A 20,061-nucleotide genomic window follows, 5' to 3' on the forward strand; every position below is an offset into this window, starting at 1 on the left:
TCGACAGTCCTTGAAATATTTCATATGCACGAATTTAAGTAAGAATGTCTTCAGCGTTAACGTTAAGAGTTAACAAAGAAACGCTTTTAGATCTTCCTGGAATGAAGTACGGGAAAGGAGGAGGTGAGCCTTAAATCGGGAGAGCCAAAGGTATAAAGAGGGACTTTTCCTCTCACACCGAAAGAGGTGCTGGGGGATCCGTGACAAATTATTTCTACAATTGGTTCTGCTCAGATTACTCACTGAATCTTCCGACCATTTCCCTCTTTCTGAAGCTGCATTACTGTTTAACCGATGAGTTTTAGATGAAGCGGTGTGTGCGTTTTGGTCCAGTTAACCGTCACGGGAGGGTTTTCAGCAAAATTTTAGACGAAGAGCCCCCAGGGAACCTCCAAAAGGATAATTTACCGGAACCGGCCGACACTTCGTGTGAAAGGAATGCTTAAGGCCAATCTTATGTCACGGGAACAAGAACCATTATGGGTTTATACATTCTAATGGCCTTGTGGGAATTCTTTTTTCTGGACTCTCACCTGGATTAAAGTTTTGATGCATGATATTTCGACTGTTTTTTATTCACAGTTTCTATCCTTCCTTGAAAGGTACAAAAGTTTTCCAACAAAACAAAAGAACCCCTGGAACTTCACATTTCCTTTCAACAACCAAGCATTGTCCTCCAGCCAGCTACTAGAACCTCAGGTTAACCCCAGGAGAAAATCTTTAAAATTCGAAGTGAAGGAAAGGAGTTTTACCCAATAGAAATTGATCCTCTATTAAAACTTCAGGAAGGGCTACATTATCTAAAGCCATTCTAGAATTTTATTCATATATTCTGTGGAGTTCACATATCTTTTTCTTACAGCAAACATCACACTGTAGGCCACAAAAAGCTGCAGTACTATTGTTTAATTAGCAGCAAAGTAATATTTTATATCTGGGTAACTGGACAATAAATAGCCTGCTTCTTTGGATGTGGATGTTTAAAATGTATCAGTGCAGCTTCATAATGTGATTGCTATTTTACAGAGCTTATACACACACAAAAAATACGATCTTTGTCTATATTTTATACAAATACAACAGTAGTTTGTGAATACATTTTAAGTACACGATATACATGATAAGCCACTTGATTTCCCCATATCACAGAATAGCGATTTTTAAATGCAAGAAAAATATACAAAAATTCAGCCTGGAATGCAGATTTTTCTGGTCTATTCTGACTCACACCTTTATCATTAGAACATCTTGAGAGTACTAGTCCAAACACTTTCTCGTCAGCTAAAAGTACAATTTCAGCAGTCCAGCTTATGCTCAGGCATGATGCAATCCATTTCCTAGTGGATTCCCAGTTTTTGTTAAATTCAAAGGGCTGTTAGTAACCTACAGCATGTTCTTCACTCCACACCGTATTACGAAGCCCACTTTTCACTTTGAGTAATAGTCACCTCGCAGACAAAAGCTGGGTTTGTTCCGGTAACATTTGCACGTCCCGGATTTCCTTTTGCAAGTGCACGCGAATACATTGTGGTGGGTGCCGTAAAAGTCTGTTCATGACAAATTGAGTCACAGTATAAAAATATATTGTACACCTTTACGCCTAATGGAGTCCTCTTGTTTTCCTATGGATACAAAAATATGACTGAACGAGACAGAGAAGTCTGTAGCACCATGAAGAGTTGTATCCCAAGTTCCATTAGCAGCATGACCCAACATAATACCGAAGGAGTGTTTCTGAGAAGATAAACATTCATTCTGGTTCGTCTGTACCACTGAAGCTTATACAAGGAAGTGTTTCATACATTAGCAATGGTTCTTGTCATTTCTAGAGCTAGAGCACTTATCAAAAGACACTGCCTTTCCATCCTCAGAGGGCTGATAATGTAGAAGGGCCTAAGGGGGATGAGGGCCTACGTGTGCCTTTACCAATGCTGGTGGCATGGGTCTGCTCTACGTGATCGAAAGGGCGCCCCGGAGGGTTCTGAGCACAAAAACTACACAACACGACTCGCGTGGATCTAGGTGATCACAGCAAGACTATCTGTGGTGTAGGCATGGCTGCTGACACCCTGTGAGAAAAAGAAGACAGAGTCAACTGAGGCACTACTCGTCAGAGACAACAGTCTGCCATTGCTAATGACGAATGCTCGCCATTTAGAAGATCTCCTCCGATGTCACGTGGATCTCAGTAGGCTAGAAGCAACTTGGGTGAACTGGTATTCTTTAATTTACATACTGGGAAGACAGTGTGTTTTGAGACACGTAAACCTCGTAAAAAAATAAACCATTGTAAAACCTTATGAAAAGACACACACTGATTCTGTGCAATATAGCAAATTGATAAGAAAACACTGTAAAAATGTACCTGTTTAAAATACCATCTACCATTTTTGAACACAAAGCATTATATATCAAAGGCCTACATATATATCATCTAATGGCACTTGAAACAAATTATAATAAGTCTTAAAATAAAAGGCATAACCTATAAGAAAGTTTCTGTAAAGGTTTAGATTCGTTTTGAAAGTGCTATATCTTGTAATATGTGTAGTATAGAGGTTGACCAAGCTCTATTTTTTTAAAAAAAAAAAATATTGGCCTATATACGTGTATTGCTTACTAGATGAACGATCCTGAATTATGTACTCTTTTAACATTCATTATTAGCTTAATAAAGCAGTCAGCTCTGGCTCATGTTTCAGTCAGTATATGGTTTTTAAAAACCGCTACTGTCCCAATTAACACAATATATCACTATATTCCACAAATGACTAATAAAGCACAAGCAACAAATAGGCAGAAATACACAGCTTGGAAGAAACACGAAATGAAACGAAAAAGTTGCACAAAGAGTGATGTGTGATCAGCCAGGACGACCGGAGTTTTGCAAACTGCACTCGGTAACAGGAGTTTAAAATGTGAATTTTAACAGTGACCACTTTACTATGAAGATGATATTTGCATACATCAGTGGATATTGCTTACGGTGCCAAGACCCTTCCGCACTCGTGCTTCTGTGTCTGCGGATCGAATCTGTGCACGCGTGTGGAAGTTCAAACTGAATGAGGTTCAATATCTTGTCTGAGGTCCAAATTCTAAGAAACTGAATTATTTTTACGTTTTTCCTTAATCCCTTTTTTTGCTTTTTCTTTTTTTAAACCAAGCAAAGGCACTACTAGAAATGTCAAGGATGAGGCTTCTGGCCACGGGGAGAGTGAAAAACAGCATTGGCAATCATTATTTTTAACACATCCAGGTGATGTAAAAACACATGTCCACTTTTCTTTTTCTAGGAAAAAAGAGCCAGTTCTGTGTTGCATCCTTGTTAGACCGTTGTGCAATTAAAGTAAATGAGGCTGCCTCGTGTTTAACAGAAATTCTCTCCAAAAGGGTCTGGTGACCAGTAGAGTCAATGTGAAAAACAAGAGAGCTGAAAGTCCCTCTTCCTCGGAAGCGTTATTTCAAGTCTGTGAGGCAGCAACAGCCAGAGAGGGGTGTTCACGTGAATATTAAGACTCTACAATTCTAACCCAGGTGCCCTGAAAGAAATGCCTCCGTGTGTCTGAATTCCGTGCAGGGCGAGAATTAGGCTAAAAAGATATACACGCATATGGTGCCATTCCCCATTTCCAAAATGCTTTGCTGCAGAAATCCTGGTACTCCCTCTTTAATCGTTTATGAGCAGTGACATCCAGCCTACCAAGGCCAGCGTCCCAGGTCATTAATTTGACTTCTCCTGAAGCAAATTTTAGACAAAGTAGTGCTTCCACACTTGTATTTGTGACGTTTACTTAAAAATAGGTTTTCTATCTATTTGTGCTCTGTCACCAATTTCTTTTTCCTTTTTTTTTTAATGGTGATTAAAGCAATATTGAACACTAATCATTCAACTAATGATTTAAGTAAGCAATCTGTTTCATAGAAACTAAAGGAAGCAGTAATAAAGCAGAGCTAAAAGCCTACTTTCAGAGCAAATAGCCTCCTAAGCAAAAGCTTAGGAGCAGTTTGAAAAAAATTTTAAATGTATTTCCTTATTAACATATATAATTTTAATGCCTTTGGAACACACTTTTTATAAAATGTAATTTTTAATAATAAAATTTAAATACATAAGTATAAAAACTACTGCTCCTAGAATTTAAAAAAAAAATAGGAGCATGATAAAATATCAGGAGCCAAAGCTCCCTTAAGAGAGCAACTCTGGTTCTATGAAGTGCGATATATGTGTGTGTGTATAATATATATAGTGAACCCCCCCCTTTACATTATTACAATTTACATTTTTCCACAAATTATACTACTCCCAAATATTTTAAATAATGTATTATATTCCGTAATCTGCACTCGTGTTTAGAAATTCTGGGTAAACATCGCAATCTGCAGTGATAATCGGCCCTGTGAGTGGAAAAAAAGAAGCTTCCGTACAGGGCTCATGAGTACTCAGAAATATTTTTCTTCTCTTTTTCTTTCTTCCTTTTTTTTTTTTTTTCAAGAGATATACACTCTTCTATAAACCTTCCCCCTCCTACCCACCCCAACAGACAGGGTCCCCAAATAAGGCGTTAACAAGTGCTTAATAGATATGTTTCTTAGGCGGATGTCCCAGCTAACACTTAGAAGAATATAATGTGACCTTCAGAAAGATGGTGGTGGTTGTCTACTAGGAGGAAAGCCCATAAGAACTGCTGCGTCCAGGGAACACACTCTTCTCGATCGTCGCTTTCCCATTAAGTAAGAGTGACGTGAGCGATATGCTTTGACTTTACGCCTCAAGAGGCTAGTTTCCAACCCTGGCAACAAGGGACATGATCCCCAGACAGGTTCCCGAGCCGAACCAAGTGCTTTACATCACACATCTGCCTTCTCAGCAGTCTATCTATCACGCCATCCAAGAAGAGACGGTCCGCTCTGGGATAAACACACCTAACACCTGTGTTCCACAATGGCTCTCGATTCTGGGCTGTGGACCGACATTTTAAAATAGAACTGCTGACTGCACTTGACCCACCCTTTGGCCACGAAAGGCGGAAAGGATTAAGGAGCCCAGAGATCGATCCATACACTGACTCTGAAGGGTCCCATGCCGTAACGTGACTAGCACTATTCAATCGGAAAGAGGGCAACTTTGAAACGTGGCAAAAAATATCCTGTGTACTGATTTAAGGCCAACTACTGAGTAACATGGAATGCTGTGTCACCTTCCCAGGAGTCTTTTTTTGCTATAAATACTGGTGCTTTGTGTTTAGGTTTCGTTTTCCTTACGTGCGCATAATAAAGACAGCAAAATATCTGAGCCAGACAATAGCAAAGTCTTCAAAATATACTGACCTGAAATTATGGTATAGCTAAAGAAACATCTATCATCTCCCCAAACTGGATTCTTAATTCATTTGAAACATTTGCTTATGAATCCATTTAGAGACTAGTAAAAATTTAAAAACTCTCAGGTTATTCACATACATTTTAGAAAATTTACATCCTATTGCAAAACTCTTTAACGAGCCAAATGTCAAAAGGCAGAGCCATGATTATTGGACAAAACTGGACATTTTAAGATCTAAAAGTAATCTGAACGTGGGACTCGTTAAGACTTTACCGCTACTGATAACAATGGCTCCCCTAGAGGAAAAACCGTCTTAAAACAGGACAATTGGCAGTGAGCGTGGACAAAACACCCAGGTAAACAGAACTGAACGCAAACGGTTCCGAAGCTCACTTATAAAAAGCTTGTTTCTGTGTCATACTGGCTTAATGAAAATCGGTACTGTACAAAAGCAGAAATGTTTATGCTGTTTTAACGTAGGCACTAAAATACAAACGGTCACCTAAGGCAGGGCTACACACAGATTTCTGCGTTCGGGCCACGTCGTGGACTCCTACTGGAAAGCCTGATGGAAACGCGGGAGCGTGGTGCTTGTGCTAAAGCTGCTCGTGAACGCTGCGGACAGTGAGTGCAGGGAGCCGAGACCTATAGTGTTTGCGGGATCCTGAAGATCCTGGGTCTGGGGGGGCAGCTGAGACACAGAAGAATGCGCTTCCTCTTGGGAATAGCTCATTCCGAGGCTCCCCACCGACAGAGGATTATAGGGAGGGCCGTTTAAGGGTATGAAATTAAACAGCTGGGAAAAATCCAAGGCTGGTGTGTTTAGGGGGTCGCTGATGGAAATCGAGCTTTTTGACAGGGACAGGTCCCCCGCGCCATCATCTAGGGAGCCGATCTGAGGATCCAGCCCCAGTTTAGATGATGATGCCTGGGACTCCTGGGATGAGGCGGGCACGCCGCCTTGCAGCTCCATCACATAACTCTCAATTTCCCCCTTTAGTGGCTGTTCTTTTTCAGGAATCGAAATCGCGTATGAGGTAGAACCGAAGGGGTATTTGAAAGAAAGGTGGTGAGAAGGGTGGACAGCGTCCATATCTATCGGGCACGTCATTCCCAAAGGTAAAGTTGTGATCATCTGGTGGGCGGGTCCCGAGCTCTGCATGGACTGAAACGGAGTGTTGTAGAGGTTTAACTGCAAAGTGTTTGTGAATGGCTTTGACAACAGTTCACTGGAAGGTAAGGACATCACCGGAAGGAGCTCGTCTTTGATAGGCACGGAAACGTTGCAGGTGAATGGATCGAGAAAGTCCACCGGTTCCGTCTTGACCTTCAGAAGTTCTTGGTTGTGACTCTTCTTCATGTGGCGAGTCAGGTGATCCTTCCGCCCAAATCTCTGTGCACAGTACTGACAGAGGAAGTCCTTTCTTCCAGTGTGCACCACCATGTGTCTCCGGACGTCCTTCCGGGTGTAGAAGCGGCGGTCGCAGTGCTCACACTGGTGCTTCTTCTCCTTGACCCCGCCGGACGACTTGCCCGCGTGAGACTTGAGGTGCTCAAGCAGCACTCCTGTGCTTTCGAACGTCTGCAGGCAGACCTTGCAGGTGAGGTCACCGCTGGTGGCGGCGTGCAGGGCCAGGTGACGTTTGAAGCCGAGCTTGGTGTTGTAGTTCTTGCCACACTCTTCACACTTAAACGTCTCTTTGTTAGGGTCGTGCGTGTGCAGGTGGTTCTTCAGGTGGTCCTTCCGGTGAAACATTTTCTCACAATAATTACACTTGTGGGTTTTCTCAGGAGAGTGAGTGGCCATGTGCCTTTGAACACAGACATATTCTGTAAGTACCACGACACAAGTGCTACGGATTCACTTTTCAAACGGAAGCTACGCTACTACGCTACGCCAGAAACTCCCTGATTACGGACGCGTCTTAACTTAGCATGCGCCACAAGGACAGTCACTACCCCTCGGCTCTGCAGGACTCGAGCCGTTTAAGTTGCCACGTTAGTTTCTGCCGGTCTCTAGCTACGACTACGAAAGCAAATGAGCGAGCCCGAACATACTCACGTAAAACGTCCGTACCCTTTTCTGGCAATTTCTTTGTACGCACGGAAAATTCTACTCTCATTAAGCATTGCATTTACCAAAAAATCCAAAGACACTAACACGTAAAAGTATGTGGCTCAGAACGCTAAAACTAGCCCACGTCTAATCTACGTAACATTTCCTCTCTGCAAAGCGGCTAAAGAATGTGTATACAGATATATACGTTTACAACGGCTTCAAATGGCCAACATAATAGAAAATATAATCTGAAAGACAAATAGAGTTTAATACCTTTGTAATTTGTACTTAGAAACAAAGGCCTTGGTGCAGTCTTGTTGTATGCACTTGTAGGGCCTCTCTCCTGTGTGAGAGTAGGAGTGAACCTTTAATTTCTCAACACTGTTAAAGGCCTTGTCACACAGTTGGCAAGGGAAGTTTTTTCTTGGTTTGGTTTCACCACGCTTACGTTTCCCTGAAGGGACTTTCTGGGTATCTCTTACTTCTGACAAATCACCAGGAATGACAGTGGCCATCGCAGCCTAAAGCAGGCCTTCTTGTTGGACACTTGGGAACTGCCCAACTCCACTAAATGATTTAGCTTTAGGTGGCTTCTCAAGTTTCATGTGGTCGTAAAAGAAAGCAAAAAGGGACTGGAAAAAAAAAATAAGAAACAACTAGTTTGTAACTAAATTTAATTTTTAAAAATTTTACTTGCTAAGTGATGCTTTTGAATTCAAAAAGGAACCATAAAATGGATTCAGCTGGTCTAATGTAATATCTGTAGGTTTCTTTATATTCGCAAAACACATCTTAACGCATTGCTCAGAATGAACAGTTCACGCACCCCCCTGAAATTCTACCTGACAAATGATCGTACGTAGGGAAAGCAGCAGTGATTCCAGGAACTTTCAGGAAGCGTCAAAACATGACACTAAAAGTGGCATTATTAAGCCTCAATTTTGACAAGGGATCAGACAACAGAAATCTAAGAGCATAAAAAGGTTTCTGCAAATATTTTTACCGTGGAAAAAACCCCTTTAGCCTGGGCAAGCCAACTCTGGGCAGACTCCGTGTTACAGAAAAACACAGATAAGCAACTGGAAACTCTTATAGGCACCCTGTGAGCCATTTAGTTCACGGAGGAAGTGCTTAATGCAGACACAGGAGGCCTGAGAGAGTTGGAGGCACCACCCAGGGTGGAGATTTGCTCTCTATTATCACACACAGAAGGATTTCCGAGTCAAGAGGAGAAATGACTTCTCTTCTTGAAATCAGAGTATCTGATGAAGTTACACTGAGGCAAGTGAGGATCACGGCTCCTGATCATTCGGGGGGAAGAAAGATTGGGTTGAGGTACTTCTTCCTTGCCTTCTTGCACATCACAGAAAGGATTCTGTTCATCGGGCACCCTGAGGTTAGTGCATGAGCCCGAGTCATCAGGCCTCTCCAAGAGTTGAGGGGATCAGTCTTTGGCACACCTGTGACCCGTGGGTGGCACACCAGTGAGACTTTTGGCTTGGAGCACAATACCTGTGCGAGGACGCATCATTGTGGAGGTGTTTCGGGTAAAAGGTGTGTCAGAGCTTCGACTCGTTATGGGTGCTGTGAGGAAGGATGAAGTGTACGTATTGCATGGCAAAGAGTAGGTCTACTTAAAAAACTTTTTTAAACTGATTGAAAGCTTTGAAAATTCACAGACAGGAGACAGTGAGTATTACCAACTGTATTTCTCAGAGTAAGGAACCAAGTCCCCAAAGATCCACCTGATATAAAAAGAGTTAAAGGATTCCTCCAGGTTCCTGAGTGCCAGTCTAACAACTCGCTTCGAAGGGGCACAGAAATGATGAGACCTACAACCTCTTTTAAAAAATACCTGCTTTTTAAAGTGAAAACTGAACGTCGCTAAGTGACTGTTATCAAGTACGGCTCACTTGGACTTCTCATGCTATGATGTATTTCAAAAAACAACGAGAGCCCGTTTCTTTATACCCCTTGGGTTTTGCCATCAGACTCATTTGCCCTTACGGGCCGGATGCAGCATACGGACTCCTGCAGAGTCCAGTTATATTTGGGCAGGGGCTCTAGATTGAATCTAATTTCTGTGAAACGAAGTGCATATTGGACTAGATCCCACTGTATGTGAAGGGGGAGGCTGTCCCTAAACAGGCAAAACAGGGCAATTATTCACTCATTTGCTCAAAAGTAAAGCCTGTGGGTAAGTTAACCAGTGTGTGCTTCACGTATACTTTCTTCGTCAGCAGGAAGACACAAGCAAGGCCTTCCTTCAAGCTGTGCAAACTGTGCATGCCTTCTGCTGTTTAAAAGTGACATTAACACAGTCAACACAGGTGACATTACTGATGCTACCACAATATGCTCTCCCCGTTTTAGAGTTTCCTCATCTCAGGGACTTGTTCTTTTCTGGTTATATCCTCATTCAAGAGACAGCTTCTCTCTCTCTCTCTCTCTCTCTCTCTCTCTCTCTCTCTCTCCCTCTCTCCCTCTCTCCCTCTCTCCCTCTCCCCCTCTCTCTCTCTTTCTGTCTCTCAGAAATATCTACACAGCTGTTTTGCTGTGACCAGCAATGACACTGTAAATTGGGAGAAAGCACTGTGCCAATGCAGGACAAGACAGCAATTCTGACCACCTCATTTCCTAACATCATGCTTCCATGCACTTATTTAGAGCACTGTGGGAAACAAGCTGATAAATGTTTCGACTGTAAAATCAACACGGAATGCTACGTTATCTGAGGCCCTGTTTATAACTAATATCTGAAAATATTTCAAAGACTGGTCATATTTGTCACTGTTGTGTTTAGAGAGCCAAGCATAATGGGCAGAGAATTTCAGTTGAGAAAAAAATGGCAGCTACTAATAAAAAAAAAAAAAAAAAAAAGAGTATTAGAAGTACACCATGAAACAATACACAGACATGGATTATATTCAAGTTGGTGATACTCAATATGGAATAACAAGTGAATTTCACCATCTTTGGATGTACATACTGAGCAATGAAGAACTGGAGATTTCAAATATTACACGTTTCTAAGACCAGCTGAAGTTTTTTCATGGCTAATAATATCTTTTCATCTCAACATATTACAAAAGTCAAATTACTTACAGGTGCATTTAAAACGATAGGATAATACAAGGTTGTGTTCAACATGGAATAAAAGCCCACCTTCACAATATGCATATCAATCTAATGCTTTAAAGACACATGCACAGAATGGCAGTGATTCTTGTTCAGTGCCTACCTGGTGACAGGTGGAAAGAGCCTCAGACCTTGATCTCAGCCAGTCCCATTGACTCTTCGTGGAAGAGAGCGGAATCCAGTCCTTCCCATTTTGGCCAATCTATGAAACAAAAAATAAGAGTGGACTACACTCTAAATGGGACCGGCACGTAAGTGATAGAAGATAAAGAATGAGAGAATTGCAATTTCATGGCACATGCTTACATTCCATACTCTGCTGATAAGTCATGCATTAATTTTCACCAGTTGCAAATTTGTATTAGTTCTAAGCACGTTTACATGACCAAATAAATGCAGAAACAAAAAGTAAAGTAGTATTACCTACATAAATGGCATTGTGTGATGCTGAATGACTCCCCACTTCTTTCCCAAATTCAATTTAATTTTTTAAATCTAACTTGCCTACTGAGAGAAATGGATGTTAGAGTCGCTCTTTGTAAACCGAACCGATCAGCATTTCGTTGAGCTTAATACTAGTACGGAAGAGACGAACTCAGTGCATCTGGAACCTCACCACAGGACAGCAGACTCCTGAAGCCAGCACCTTGTGTGCCCACAGTGCACACACTTGTGGGCTTCTCGGAGCTACACTTCGGTCACCTGCAACACCTGCCAGTTTATTTCTCGGAATGCTGCGCAGGATGGGCTGAAATGTAGCGATAACTCTGTGCTCTTTGGATTTCAAAAGCATGCAAGGGAAGTTATACACAGGTGGGCTGCAGAGGCATCAGGAACGGAGCGTCGCTGGGTTTTAAAAGGTCACTGTCGAAAGATCTTCAAAGTATCTTTACAAAATGCCTATTAGCATGATCTTCAGTAAACTGAGGACATGCGCAGGAAACAAATCTGTTAATAATTCTCGATTGTACAAGTAAATGCGAAAAGAATGGTCAAGAGGCAGAGAAAAAACTAGGATTCTCTACTGTAGCGACTACAGGGCACAGAGAGATTAATAAACTCTGAATATTTTAAAGGCGAATGTTCAGCAATCGTGACTGTAAGAACACGAGAGGGGTAACAGAAATCAAGCAGTTAAAATATAGTAGTGAAAGGATTCCCTAATGACAAGTTAAGTGAAAATAATTTTACTTAACGTTCCAAACACAAATCTAATTAATTTCCCCTGAAATCAAATTGTCATACTTTTAAAAGTTTGTTGTGTAAATAAAATATTTACTAGAGGACATTCAAGCATCATTACAAGACTACTAAAAGTACATTTGAAAGCAGCATTATTCTCATAGTTTAAAAAATAAGAAAAATAAAAATTGTGACTAATAAAAGATATTTAAAAAGTTAAAGCGAAAGCTCCATTCTTTTGGAAAGCGCAGGACATGCATAAATGGAAGAACTGAATTCTGCACATCAAAATTGCAAAATAATAAAATTAACTTTGTAAATACTTACTTGCCCAGGGCACATACTGAGGTTTTGGTAGGGTAGTTAAGCACATGAAAGCCTGTTTTGTATATTATGTTATTTCAATAATATAAATACCTTACAAGTGCAGAGTGTTTTCATCTCTATGATCTCCCTGGGACTCAGTGGACCTGAGAGGTGGATTTATCATCACTGCCATTCTAAGGGGAGAGGCCCAAAGAAGCTGAATATCCTGACAGCACGTATGTGGTCAAGAGGTGGCAGAAGCCCTAAAATTCCTTTTTCGCTCTTATAGGCCTGCGTTCTAGGAGGAGGACGGGTCGGCAAACGAGTTTGCAAGTGGATAAATCCTGTGGTGACACTTAAAAGACAAGACCAGGGAACAGTGCTGTTCCCCCGATCGGAGCTGCCAGTACGATCCCGCCATGGAAACAAATACAAGACTTTGCTTCTTTTAATAAAGGCAGTTTTCGAAGTAAATTTTAAGTAATTGCAGCAACGGTTAAAAAAACAACAGCATACCTATCTGGGTGGATGGTGGTTTGGGTAGGAAAAAAGTGTAAAAACCAAAGTGGACCAGTAAACAATACATTCATGTAGTTTTCCTGACCAGGAGAAATTTCGTTGCATTTCAAGTAGATGCATAAAAATTTCATGGACGCTTACTCTTCAATGTCATTTATAATAAAAATCCTTTAGAGTTGAAGTATTTCAATAGTTTAAAATCTGAATCTTGATGTGAAATATTACTATTTCAAAATATTATATATTTTACAGTCTGAAATAAAATCATAAAGCCATCATTTTCATTCATTCTATCACAAAACATAATTCTAAAGTCACAGTTAATTTCCTTAAATTCAGTCTATTTTGGGCTCTTATGAATGACCAAATAATTTCAAAGGGCTGCTAATTATTTCCTCAAACAAAGGAAACCAGCAGCTGGTTAGACTTCATTATTATTGAGCTTGATAAACTAAGCATTAAAAAATATACAGTTCGCATTTATGTAACCCTAACTAAAAGTCAACTCAAGTTACTGCTGGGTTCTTTTTTACGGGAACAGGAACAACTTTTAAAAAGTATTGTAACTACCGTTCTGAAAAGTCTGCAACAAAATGTGTACTCCTATCTTTCTTTTTTGTGCGTCAAAGAGCGGTTACCATGTTCTTCAGAGGATTACAATTCTCCTTTGCCTTGATCTAAGAATTGGGAAGCCAGGTAGAAAAGGTACATCTACCCGTTTCAAATAGAAACTAACACCTCAGAATGCCCTTCCAGTTTTTGCTGGTGTTAAGAACGCACGTTTTTTTCTAGGGCAACTTGCACACATAAAAACAGCGTACACACACGTGTTCATCTTCCTATGTTTTACATTCTAAAACAGTGACTCACACGGAAACATAACAAGCAAAAATGAATCATACATCAGAGGGTCTACTAAAACAAATTCCTCTGGGGACGCCGGCCTAAGAACAGCCCCGTACTGAAACTGTTCCTGTGCTTTTAAATTCCACAGTTCTGATTGTCATTTGTCTAACAGCTGTGAATTTTTACAACACTTACCTGCATCAATACTTCTTTCGTATTTAAGTTAAAGGTCAAACATGTACTTTGATAATTAAGGGCAAATGCCATCGATAGTCAAAGCTGTGTTTATTCTCCCATGTGTTAATCATAAAACACCATTAGTAAACAATGCAGAAAACGTCAGCATTTGCTTCAAACATGTTTTTCAGATAGATAGGTAGCTTGCAAAAGGAAACTTACCAATAGTTAATACTTTAACTGACAAGTACAAAACACAACAGAACTTTGAAGAATGTGGAAGAAATGAACAAGATAACATAACCGAGGACCAATTTTGAAGTAAGGGCGATGGCATACTCAGAACGCTTTTTTGATTGTGAATGTAATGTGGAAATTTTTACGGCATTCAATTTCTGTAAGTCTGTAAAATCTCTTATTAATGAATAATAAAAGGAAAAATATTATCTTGCAACTACAAAGACCTAAGCCTATTAAAAATAGATGGTGGGGGGGCGCCTGGGTGGCTCAGTCGGTTAAGCGGCCGACTTCGGCTCAGGTCATGATCTCGCGGTCCGTGAGTTCGAGCCCCGCGTCAGGCTCTGTGCGGACAGCTCAGAGCCTGGAGCCTGTTTCAGATTCTGTGTCTCCCTCTCTCTCTGCCCCTCCCCCGTTCATGCTCTGTCTCTCTCTGTCTCAAAAATAAATAAACGTTAAAAAAAATTAAAAAAAAAAAATAGATGGTGGGGCAGGAGTTGTGTCAGCGTTATTCACTGCTGTTTCTCATAAAAGTAAACATTTTTTTGAATGAATGAAAATAATTAAAGCAGGGCATGTGCCTTCCAGCGTCAGAACGGACTTACAGGCTTGCTCGATCACCGGAACAGACATAGGACAGAATATACGTTATCTATGTTCAAGTAAAAAATTATATAGTACAGTTACAATTTGGTCCAATAAACTAAATAAGCCACTAGAAAGGGAGACACGGCCAAGAGCTGGGATGGCACCTGACCCGCCCGAGTTGTGAGCACTCAAATAACAAGCCTCATACTCAAAATACTTAAAATTACTGTACTTATTTTCCCGGAGAAATCATAGTTAACTAAAATAGTAAAAATAAGACTGCCTGTTTTGAATAATGGTACTTGATGTTTTCAACTTTGGAGCAATCCATTAAAATGTAGTTCTAACACAACCCTTTTGAAACTTACCATAAAATTTAGCTTTACTGATAGGTAGAGGGCCTTATTTTTAAAAATCAAATACCAGAAGCCAACAGAGAAGTGAAGGGAAAAAGCAGACCTATTTGTTTTTAAGGACCAACGGGAAAAAGTCAACCAATTCCAAAGTGGAACCAACACACTCCAACATCGGTTCTCTCTCTGTACAATTAGGATGTTCCTTTTTGGTCCACCTTGAACCCGGGTATGGCTGTTTATTACATTTTCTAGAGTATCCAGCGAGGAGGAACAGACAATCTGATGAAGATGGAATATCCAAGTAAATTTTATCTTCCAATTCTGAAATGTTTTCATTGGTTATTCATTTTATAGAACATAAATGTCATGTTAAAATTTTTTTCTTCTCTTTTAAAAGCTCTCTTTTAATGATCCATAACTTAGAAGTTAGCATTTCATTTCAACTAGTACGTGGAGGATTCTTCCCCCGAGACTGTATATTCTCATCCACATAAAAAACTAATGGGGCGCCTGGGTGGCTCAGTCAGTTGAGCGTCCGACTTCGGCTCAGGTCATGATCTCACGGCTCGTGGGTTCGAGCCCCGCGTCGGGCTCTGTGCTCATGGCTCGGAGCCTGGAGCCCGCTTTGGAGTTGGTATCTCCCTGTCTCTGCCTCTCCCCTCTTTCTCTCATTGTCCCTTTCTCTCTCAAATATAAATACACATTAAAAAAAAAAAAAAAGAACCTGCTTAAAAAAAAGCAAATAAAAAAATACACATGGGTGGTATACCAGGTATTTCCATTTTCTTCACAAAGGGCAATTTTAGTCAGTATTTGCAAACAGGAAATGAGAGGGCAATTGTGCACAAGGGAATCAATGGTGCCTGAGAAAGAGTGAAGAATCGCAATTGCATCTGAATACAAAGATTGCTTAATCAAAACTTTAACTGTTCTTAGAGGTTTTCCTGGCTTTGTTTTTTTGGCATGAAACATTTCCAGAATATCGGTGCTCTGGCTAGGTACAAAGTAGGTAGGTAACTCACAGGTCCGTTCCCTCGGAAAACTGCCTATCTCCCAAACTGTGAGGGGTTGTTTTCATTCTTACGTTCCCGGGGCTACAACAAAAATGCTTGATATCAACTCAAAATGTTGACACTGATGGGCCCCCGACCTTTGGAGAACATGCCTCCATTCATTTATGGCTGCCTGCCTGACACTACTCAATTACAAACAGCATCCTCCAGGTTTTGGGTCTGAACTCTCCAAGCACTTGTACTGCATATGCCTAAAATGCCAACGGGAAGGCAGAGACAGTACACATGAAAACACATGTGACGAGAAAGGAAAAGTTTTTTGTAGTTACAAAAGCTCATGCAGAGAATTAGTTTGAGGCCATCTCAAAGTAAAGTGCACTTTAAAGACAGGCTTGTGCTATGGGATACAAAGAGGTATAAGTGTTAAGTGTGTGTGCAAAATCTTGAGCCACACTAAACTGTATCAGGAAGACAGCCCACATCCAGGTAAGGCTCTATGCGTGTCATGACTCCCTAAGTTATGCCCATGTGGCCGTCCAGACAGGACACAACCATTCTGGCAACAGCCGCTTCTATATATTCCTATATAGTTGAGTAAATAGTATCAGGTCTAGGCAGAATGGTCAGGTCAGGGTGGCCACTCCCTCCTCCACCTCCAGAGGGCAGGTGCACCGCCCCGGCCATGGCAATGAGAAGAGGCTTGATAATTACATTCCTTGGCCGATTTTACTTGAGCGAGAACGAACTTCACAACTTTACCTCTCGGAGTTTAAGCCTGTGCCCGGTAAAGCTCTTCTTGGAATTACTTGCCTTTCCCCCGGGGATCCTAAATTCATCTGCAGGGAGACTGTTACTTATCCTTATACCCCCAGCACCTGGTCAGTGTCCTGGCATGTAGTAGATGTTCGATAAATATCTGTTGACCATAACCATAGTCCTGATAAGGAATTTCAGGAATCAAAACGAGCAGGTAAACAAACGTGTTTTGATGTTTCTGAAATTTCAGATCAGCGTAAAGCAAGCTCAGAAGGCGGCTTGTAGAACGAAGCTGTTAGTTTGTTCTGGCAGAGGAGTGGAAGGGAACCAAGGGGACCATCACAACCACCTGGGGGTCCCTCCTGTTTCAGTCAGGGGGCGCTGAAAGTCAGGGACACGTGGGCATGTGCTACTCAGAGGCCTGCAGGTGACCCGTCAGGCACTGCAGAGACATGCCTGGGTGGTGCTCAGTCGGCCTGCATTTTCAGAACATCTCTGCTTTCAAATGTTCTATTCCATACCTCCTTGAGCACATGCAACCGTGTCGATTACGATTTACCGTTTGGAAACAGCCCATGAAGTTTTATAGGAAAGAAAAAGGAACAGAGTGAAACTCAAATTCTTTAAAGAGGATATTCTTCACGTGAAATTAAAATGTGACGTTGAAATGACGTTGAAAATGTCAGAGAAAACGTCTGAGGGATTACCGACACAAGAGAAATCAAAACGGGAAAATCTACATAAATGTCGTTGGCTAAGGAAAAGTAATGAAAAACAGTTTTCTTTTTTTCTAGCCGCTAAAACAGTTTCAACAAAACCTAGTGGACAAAAAAACCCACAGCCTGTAACACTAAAAAACTAGGAACATCTTCCCATATATCTTAAAAATGGACTGTACAAATATACAAATGACTCAAAACAGTATGCTAACTAGATTTTTAATGCTTACTCTTCACAGATACTGTGATTAGGAATTTCAGCCAGATTAATTTATGTACCTTTTACTTGATGACAAAGCTCTGTTCACGTATACTGTGGGACCTCGCCGGCTCCCAGCCTGCATCCTTCTTCCCCCCAGAGCTGGGTCCCTGCCTGCCCTCAGTGGAGCTCGTGACCTTGGGCCCATCGTCTGGCACTTGGCACGGCCATCTTTGTTCTTATCATTCTATCTCTCCTAGGGCCAAGGGTCCTGGCCTCTAAACCTCAATCCTGCATCAGAAGTCCTGCTGACAGACTTACCTGGTACCACATCCACGGGTGCCTGGATGTCCAAGTATCTCTACACCTCGATGCTGTGCCACTGAGCTGCACCTAGGGGCCGGGAGATCTAGATGCCTGGGTGTGTCCCCTTTCCAGCAAGGCTAGCAAACTGCTCTTGTCCCCCTGGGTCCCTTATCCTAGCATCTGCCCCATCCCAGCAAGCAGAGACAGCAGCCCTCCCCACCTGCCCGTAGTTAATCAGACCCTTCCCAGTAGACAGAAAGGAGATAGACTGGTAACGTGGGACAGTCTATCACTCCAAGCAAGATTCAGAGAAGAGGAGCTTAAGAGTTCATCTGCAGGCTATTTGGGGAAGATGAACAAGTAAGCTTTTACAGCAGCGATGCAATTTGTGCACAAAGGGAGACTGCTCACTGCCAGTATTCCAATCCTTCCATCAGACTATAACTATTAATAAAGTCCTGCTGAACACAATATGTATTGATAGACCTTAAAATAGTAAGTGGCATGCTTATTATGTGGCATGCTTTTCAAAGCTTTTAATGTGACGTCTTAAATTATTTAAAAACTGAAATAATGGATCACTTTGAAAGCCATGCCATATAATGATAAAAGCCACCTACCTGAGGCCCTGCTCCAAACTCTACAAGGTAACCTTATTAATAGATCATCACAGAATGGAGCATTCTGGGTGCCAAATACGGCCAATGCAGCACCAAGAGGCAACCTAAAAAGAAAAGAAGAGTTAGTTTGAAATTCCAAAAGTCAGAACCAATCTGGTTAATGGCATATGAACCAAACTGGTTTTTATGCATTATCATATTTTTATACTTTATCGGAAAAGCTAGCTCAATTCCTGTTAGAAACAAATACGAAACAATTTATAGTACATTGAAAAGCGAAAAGTAAGTAACTCAATATGCCTGGATTTACAGATTTCCCCCCAAATCACAAGTTCTCTAGATTGTTCATATTTTTACTCAAATATTCCCAGTTACTGCCATTTCTCAAAACTGCCACTTATTTCCCTCGTTTGTATTTCAAACACATCCACTATTTTCTCTATAAAATTTTCAGAAAAACTGTTTGAGGTTTTTCTAAACACCAGCTAATGGAGAAACGCTGCCCAGGAGTGTTTCCCTCAGGCCATGTGTTCACAGGCCGGGGTGCAAACTGGAAATGCCCCCAAGTAGGAAGAGTAAGGAGACAGAGAACTGCTCAGCTCCTGCCTGTGTCTTTATAATGAGACTATTATTTGTCTGAAAGTGAGTTCGCAGCTGGCACGTCTGTCTTCAAGAACACGCGAAGAGGCAGCAAGACGCATTCCGAAGTACCCGGGGATCTGGATGAGCCACAGCTTCGTTCTGTGGGTACAGGTGACGAAGGCCTACCACCAAAGGCGCTAACCGAGGCAGGAAAGGGATGCCAGGAGTCCCTGCAGAAATCCTCGGCTTCGTTTCTCCAGACCAGAGAGTCAACGCTCAGTCATATGTGGCTGCCGCTGATTAAGACAAACAGCTGACACTGGTGCAATAAATATTACCAACAACTATTACATGCGGCATCGATCTGAAATTCCTGGGGATGCAAACAGGCGCGTCCCCGTCCCCTGTTCGCAAGAGAGCTGCGGCCACGGGAGAGGTACCTGATGTCAAGTGAAGCGATAGGACTGTTAATGAAAACAAAAGCTGCCATAAGGCAGTATTACAGGGACGAATCAGCAGTGTATATGGTATAAACAAGTACCAGAGGGTCAGAAAAGGGAAAGAATACAACCGAGTTTTGGTGATTGTGACCTTCCAGGAGGCACAATCAGGAGAGGGAGGGGGGAGGGAAGGGTGTGCGGGGGGGCATGCCGGTTAGCCAGAAGAATTCCGAGATTGGAAGCCTGGCTTATTACATATTCTGAGGCGGTGCTCCAGCCGGAGTGTAGTATGGTTTACAGACACTGGTTTACAGATTCTAATGACAGAAGTGCACTAAACCCAAATGGCTGGGACATTGTACGCTCACGTACCAAGGACGGCAAGTGGGGCGGTTATGAGACACTGAGAACAAGTACTTGGGGAGGTGGGGTGGGGGGAGAAGAGAGGAAAAAGAAGGGAGAGAAGAAAGTATAGGGTGTGCTTGTGCAAATGAGACACAGCAGCTGGGTGCTGGAATAGTCTAAAGCAGAGAGCTGAAAACCAGCAAACACAGGCATCTCCTAGAAGAACGCAGACAAGCCCTTGAGTGCCTGACCACACTAACAAAGGAGATAAGAAGAAGGCAGACCTAGTTGTGTAGCTGACTCTTGTAGAGACAGATTCAAACCGAGTTACTGATTAACTCGTGTCGGTG

General features: G+C 41.8%; 1 protein-coding gene across 6 annotated transcripts in view; it reads right to left on the bottom strand.

Annotated features, from left to right (window-relative positions):
• Positions 1–1,047: 1,047 nt before the first annotated feature.
• Positions 1,048–20,061, bottom strand: part of PLAG1 (PLAG1 zinc finger) — a 50,684-nt gene continuing 31,670 nt past the window's right edge. The window contains exons 2-6 of one of the 6 annotated variants that reach the window (XM_058699621.1): positions 18,345–18,448; positions 17,740–17,811; positions 10,624–10,722; positions 7,656–8,014; positions 1,048–7,134 (exon numbers count right to left, since the gene is read on the bottom strand). In XM_058699621.1, coding sequence (XP_058555604.1) covers positions 5,877–7,134; positions 7,656–7,897 — 1,500 coding nt within the window. In that variant the 5' untranslated portion in view covers positions 7,898–8,014; positions 10,624–10,722; positions 17,740–17,811; positions 18,345–18,448 and the 3' untranslated portion in view covers positions 1,048–5,876. Of the gene's footprint in view, positions 7,135–7,655; positions 8,015–10,623; positions 14,033–17,739; positions 18,322–18,344; positions 18,449–20,061 lie in introns of those variants that run through there. The other 5 variants (XM_058699620.1, XM_058699622.1, XM_058699619.1 and 2 more) reach the window with 5 other exon arrangements.

This window comes from Neofelis nebulosa, chromosome 14 (assembly GCF_028018385.1).
Source record: "Neofelis nebulosa isolate mNeoNeb1 chromosome 14, mNeoNeb1.pri, whole genome shotgun sequence".
NCBI classification, from domain to species: domain Eukaryota; kingdom Metazoa; phylum Chordata; class Mammalia; order Carnivora; family Felidae; genus Neofelis; species Neofelis nebulosa.